The following is a 6047-nucleotide window of genomic DNA, read 5'->3' as shown; positions in this document are numbered from 1 at the left end:
TGTCAACGCCCAGGACGGCGCAATCTTGTATTCTATCATTCTTGGTACAAACATAGGCTGCGTTTCTTTATACATTCCGGATATNTGGAGTGCACTAAAATGTTCACTGTTCTCTAATAGATTAGAAGACAAATGCAATATTTTCGCATTTAGCAAAATTAAAACACGTTTTTCGCAGTAAAGTGAACCGCTTTGGCAGTTTCAACTCGGTCTTCTTTTCGCTCTATTCTTTGTTTACTTGTGGTACACAAATGTCAACGCCCAGGACGGCGCAATCTTGTATTCTATCATTCTTGGTACAAACATAGGCTGCGTTTCTTTATACATTCCGGATATTCCCATTTCGCAGCCGGAATAAACAGAATGCGTTTGAAATATACGTTAACATATTTTCAGTAACGTTCTAAAGAATAAGTAAACAAAAAAGTTTATTCCAAACGTTCAGAATGAATAAAGAAATGCAGCCATAATATTGCTTGGCGGTAATAAGGAGTGAACATAAAAATGAAAGCTGAAACAGCATAAAAAAAGCTTACGTTACTTGCAAATTATAAAATAAATATAAATTTTAAGAATTTCAGCAACACACAAAAATAGAGCTTTCGCACGAGCGTTTGTTTGGTTTTTCAATTTTTATTTGTACACCATTGCAAATTTTTCCACCCCGTCTCACCACGGAGAAAAAAGTTACCGATTGGCACAGGCCCTTAAATTTAAGTTGCAACTTTGTTAGTTTCGACTTAGTTGCTGGACTATGAATACGCGCCACAAAGTCGATTAAATAATTTAATAAAAATTTTGAGCTCTCAGAAAACCGCGATTTTTCTTTAGTGCTTTTTCAAATGTAAACTTGGCAACACTGATCATGCATTTGTTCTCCGCTTTTTCTGTGTATTCGCGACTTGGTTCATTTCCATTTGCCTATAAGAAAATTATTTCCTATCTTTCAGTACTCAAACCAAGTGTGCATTAATTAAATTAACCAGACTAGCAGTCGCAACCATATTGCAATCTATTATTTTACAGCAACTAAAACCTGAACCACAATCACATGCCAAAGTCGAGTGGCGCCACAAAGCGGCGAGAGAAGCTTTGTATTTTCTTTTAACTCTTTGTTTCGGTTTGAAGCGGAAGCCGTCCCCGCGCAGTCGTCTATGCACGGCCATAATTGCAATTATCAAGCAGCTCAAGTCGTGAATCAGCTTTTCGTAGCAGTGAAACATATCAGTCTTTGTGTGTCCGCGAAATGCAGTAGTTCATGTTTCTTGTTTACTTAACTTGTACACCTATTAAATTAAACACGAGCCTTGTTTCAGAACTGAGGCTCATTTGTTGGTCAACAAAAGCAAAGCATTTAGTGCAAAAGTCGAAAAAATTAAGAAAAAAACCTAGTGCCTTAGTATTACTTGCGAGACTTTATCAAAATGAAACGGTCTTTGATTGCCACAGTTTTGCTGTCGATTGCATTTTTCGCTGTTGGCGTCAACAAAGTATATGGTAGCCCTTCTGGTTCCGACATCGACTTAAGCCAAATAAATGTTAATGACCTGCAACAAAAACTGCCAGCAGAGTTGGCCAATACGAATCTTACTCTGGACGATGCTAAAACTCTAGTCCGCGATAAATGCATTGAAGTGGCTGGCAAAGAAAACGGCGAAGCAGCTTATGCCGAAATAGAAAACGCTGTATCAACATTAACAGAATGCGCTACGAACATATTGAACTTCACTGCTATTCAGGTTGAAATTGATGAGGCCAGTCCAAAGGGTGAACTGGATGTGGTATTTAACAAATACTGCAACAAACAGCCTCAAGCTCTTGCTTGCTTTGAAGCATTCAACAGCAAGTTAGCAGCATGTTTGGATAATGAAGAAAAAGAGCATCAGGAAGTGTTCATGCGCATCGTACGCAGTCTTTTAAGCTTTATATGTCACAAAGGAGGCGACCAGATAGCGCTCTTCATTGCTGAAAAGGGTCCGGAATGTCTAGATTCAAAGAAAGATGACATACAGAATTGCGTCAATAGCACTTTCGCAGGATATGTTCCCCAGAATGGACTGAGTGGCATAAAAACACTACCCAAATTTGTGATGGGTACTAAACAATGTGAAGAAATGGAGGATTTAGAAAATTGCATTGTTGAGAAACTGGAAAAATGTAGTGAAATAACACCTGCTAATATTGTAGAATCAATGTTCAGATTTATTAAAAATGAAACGATCTGCCACAGTACTCCCCGCGTAGCAAAACAATCATCATGGACCAGTGGTGTTAATAGCGGTGTGATGTTACAACAGTTAGGTGGTGTATCATGGATGCTGGGCGCCAGTTTATTCTACCAGCTAATAAAACGTGTCCAAGCGTAGGCATATGGGGCATCTTTAAATTAAACTCAAGAATAAAGCGGTGTACAAAATGAACCCTAAAATATGTAGGTGATTTCACTATTTAATCCCCTTCTGCATAAAAATGTCTTTTTTTGCACAGGTAAAGCGGATGTATTTAGAGCTAAAAAAAATATTGTAAACAGGGTACATATATATGTACATTAGGGTGGTCCTTAAATGTAGGAAGCAAATTTTTACATCAGATTTCCTAAGCCTCAACGACTACATCAATGCTACCATTGTTTAATATATCTCATATAAATTTTGGCCCCGATTGGAGATTCAAAAAATTAAAATTTATTTTGTTTTTTCATCTAATACCCCTAATCGATACTACCGTAGACGAATATATCGCATATAAATTTTGGCCCCGATTGAAGTTGGGTAAGGCGCGTCTAAACCGACTCCAACCGGGCCAAAATTTACATATATGTGATGTCTTCGACTTTAATAGTATCGATTTTGGGTATTAAATGAAAACAATATTTTTAATTTCTTTAGTCCTTGGAGGCATCTGGCCTATGACCCCTTTGCGACACGCCTTAACCGACTCCAATCGCGACCAAAATTTATAGTTGATATTTTCGACTATGATACTACCGATTTTGGATATTAGATGAGAACAAAATTAATTTTAATTTTTTAGTCTCTATAGAGGAATCTGTACTTTTCCCTCTGAGCAACACGCCTTAAATGTCTCCAATCGGTACCAAAATTTATATTTGATATCTGTGACCGTGGTATTACCGATTGAGGGGGTGAGACTGAAAAAAATCGTTTATTTGATTTTCTACGGACCACCCTAATGTACATGTATCAAAAATGCACAGCAAAGAAACGTACGCATTTTCGGTATTAAACGATAGTAATTCTACAAGTACCCTGTATTTCACTTTCCATAATTTTGCACGAATTTATATTTCAATTTAATCAACCTTTATAAGAGTAGTTCTGATCCCGCTTTGCAAATTTGCGCAAACATATTGCTAGTAATAAAAAGTAAAATGATTCGGGAGTAGAGGTTAATGTTGTTATACAAAGCACATCTTTATTTTATTCGAATTTGATTATAAAAACTTAAATAGAATTGTTCCACTCCTAAAAAGCACCATTAAATTATGTAAGGTCAGAACAAAATATATTTTGTATTGAAGCAAGATAGAAGCGATAACACATCGTAAATATACATGCTTATAAATATAGTCGCATTCAAAACAGAATACTGGTACACTCATGCGTATGTACATGCATATGCATATGGATGTTAAAATTGGGATGCACATACATACCTATGTAAGTACATATATGTATGTAAGTACATATATGTATGTATGCATACGGGTATATATAGATTACCATATGCTGTACAAAAAATAATCAGAACGTGTGTATTTATAACTAAGTAGATGGTTTGTACTTTTATTAGCGACTAAGTGTAAAGAGTAATTATTAGTATTTCTGTAATTGAAATTGATTTATTTGAATAAAGTGAAATAAACTCTGTACTAATATTGTTATAAGTAGAAATATGTATGTACATACATATGTATCGGGGGCGTCCACTTAAGGGAAGAACTGTTAATTATTTAGAACATATAGATATGTATGTATCTACGTAGATAAGTACATACATACATACATATATGTGTATATAGCTACGACAAATTTTCTCGCTCTCGCTTACTGAAAATACTTTTTTTTTTCAAAAATGATAGATTATTTTGTTATACGAATAAGTCGTACGTACTTAATTACGGCTAGGTATGTATGTATATGTGTAGTATATGTATTTTTGAACTTTGCCCAGTTTTGATTCAGCTTCTCATGTTGAAATGCTTTGTGTTTTACGCTTTCAAACTGGTTCGCTGTTTTTGTTGTAGCAGCCTCAAGCGGGGTACTCACGACAAACTTGTCTGGCAAATCTGTTTGGTCGGTGTTATGCAGACAAACTTTTGTTTGCCAAATTAAATGGCGGCTGCTTAGTTTGCTCGGAGGTGGTTATGTCGAGTTTGGCACAGGGTTGCACGTTCATTATGGTTTTCATGGCTATTGCCAACACGAAATGAGAATTTCAGATGTACATAACGCGCAAAATTTAAAATTTTTGTATATGACAACACCGAATTTGCTGCAGTTTGACCAAACAAAATTAGTTTGCTGTGAGAGTCGCCAAACTCGCTCTCTCCGAGTTTGCTGCAACAACAATTGCACGCAGTTTGCCAAACAAAATTTCTGCATAACACCGACCTTAGAAGACGGTTGAGGACTCACGGCAAACCGATTTGCAAACCTTCCTTTCCTTTGTGCGTTTCACAAGTAAAGCTGTCTAAAGAATGATATACAGTTCACTGCGAGCGTGAGTTTTTTATTTTGACCAATATCTTCGTAATTACTCAACTTCTTGCTATAGATGAGACATGAAAAGATAGAGAGTTAAAATATCTTTCAGAATTATAGAATAAAAACTAATTTAAAATGCATAATATGACACAACCGTCAAAACTAGCCGTTCACATGCGAATGCTTTGCGTACGCGCACAGTTGAGTGTGAGCTCGAAAAGAAGCAAGGCACATAAATACAGGTAGAAGCCAAAATGACGTTGCTCTCATGAGAACTAAACCTTTAAACTTCAACTTGATTTTATTTTATTTCCTATATTTCGTTACGCTTTGAATGTCATATCGTTGTTTTTTTTTTAAATTTGCATTTGAATTTTTGTAGTGTTGTGCGGTTTATACTTAGTGTATGTGTTAAAAATGCAACACCTGAAGCGTTGTTTTTTATGTGGTGTTAAATATAACGCAGATACCACTAATTTTTTAACGTGCCTCAATGTCCTTCGCGTAAGGAACGTTGCGAAAGCAGCTGTGGGCAGAGCTGCAGTGAAATGCCTTGCTGTGCGTTAAACATTTTAAAGTAGATACCACAAATACACCAAGTGCTGTTCCTATGACCCTTATGCCGAAAAGTCCCTCCAACAACACTGCAACTCATAAAACAAAAACAGAAAACAACATACACGTTTTATCAAATTTTAACTAAAGAAAATAAATAAATAAGAATAAACTTCAAATATACTTAAAAACGTCAACCAGTGAAATGTATTTTTTTATTTTTCCTTACACACGCTCATTTTTATTTTTACTCTCCCGAAAACTTTGACTTTTGTAGGTTTGACGTCAAATTGGCTTCAACCTGTTTTATTGTACCATGGAAAAGAAGGCATATTATGTATTTTAAATTAGTTTTAATTCTATAATACTGAAAGATATTCTAGTTCTCTATCTTTTTATGTCTCAACCAAGGTACATTGAACAGGTAGTATCAGTAGAGGGTAATTCTCTAGGGTGGGGTAACAACCCCTAAAAAAGGTGCGGAAAAGTCGGGAGGGGTACCAAACGACGCGTTTCGGCCCCCCTAATAACAATCCGGAGGGGGGGCCTAATATTATTAACTATTTAAAAGTTATGAACAAAAAACTTTTGTTAAATTTCGTTGTTTTCTATGGGCAATTACACCGACAAAGATCCACTAAATCACCTGTTCTCACTTTTTAAACACTATTAAAATATATAGTTTAACTTATTTATTAAAGAAACACATAGTTTTGTCAACCTAAGATAGATTATTTTGTTATTAAAAAGGAGGTGACAATCTTT

General features: G+C 35.6%; 1 protein-coding gene across 1 annotated transcript; it reads left to right on the top strand.

Annotated features, from left to right (window-relative positions):
- Nucleotides 1-862: 862 nt before the first annotated feature.
- Nucleotides 863-3892, top strand: LOC108375518 (27 kDa glycoprotein-like). The gene has a single exon (XM_017631658.1). It carries the CDS (start codon nucleotides 1425-1427, stop codon nucleotides 2364-2366), a length of 942 nt encoding a protein of 313 aa, XP_017487147.1. The 5' UTR covers nucleotides 863-1424; the 3' UTR covers nucleotides 2367-3892.
- The last annotated feature ends 2155 nt before the right edge of the window (nucleotides 3893-6047 follow it).

This window comes from Rhagoletis zephyria, unplaced genomic scaffold, assembly GCF_001687245.7.
Source record: "Rhagoletis zephyria isolate East Lansing unplaced genomic scaffold, Rhagoletis_zephyria_1.1 Rzeph_scaffold_09035, whole genome shotgun sequence".
Lineage (NCBI taxonomy): Eukaryota > Metazoa > Arthropoda > Insecta > Diptera > Tephritidae > Rhagoletis > Rhagoletis zephyria.
The sequence above is the reverse complement of the archived record's forward strand: the minus strand, read 5'-3'. Positions and strand labels throughout refer to the sequence as shown.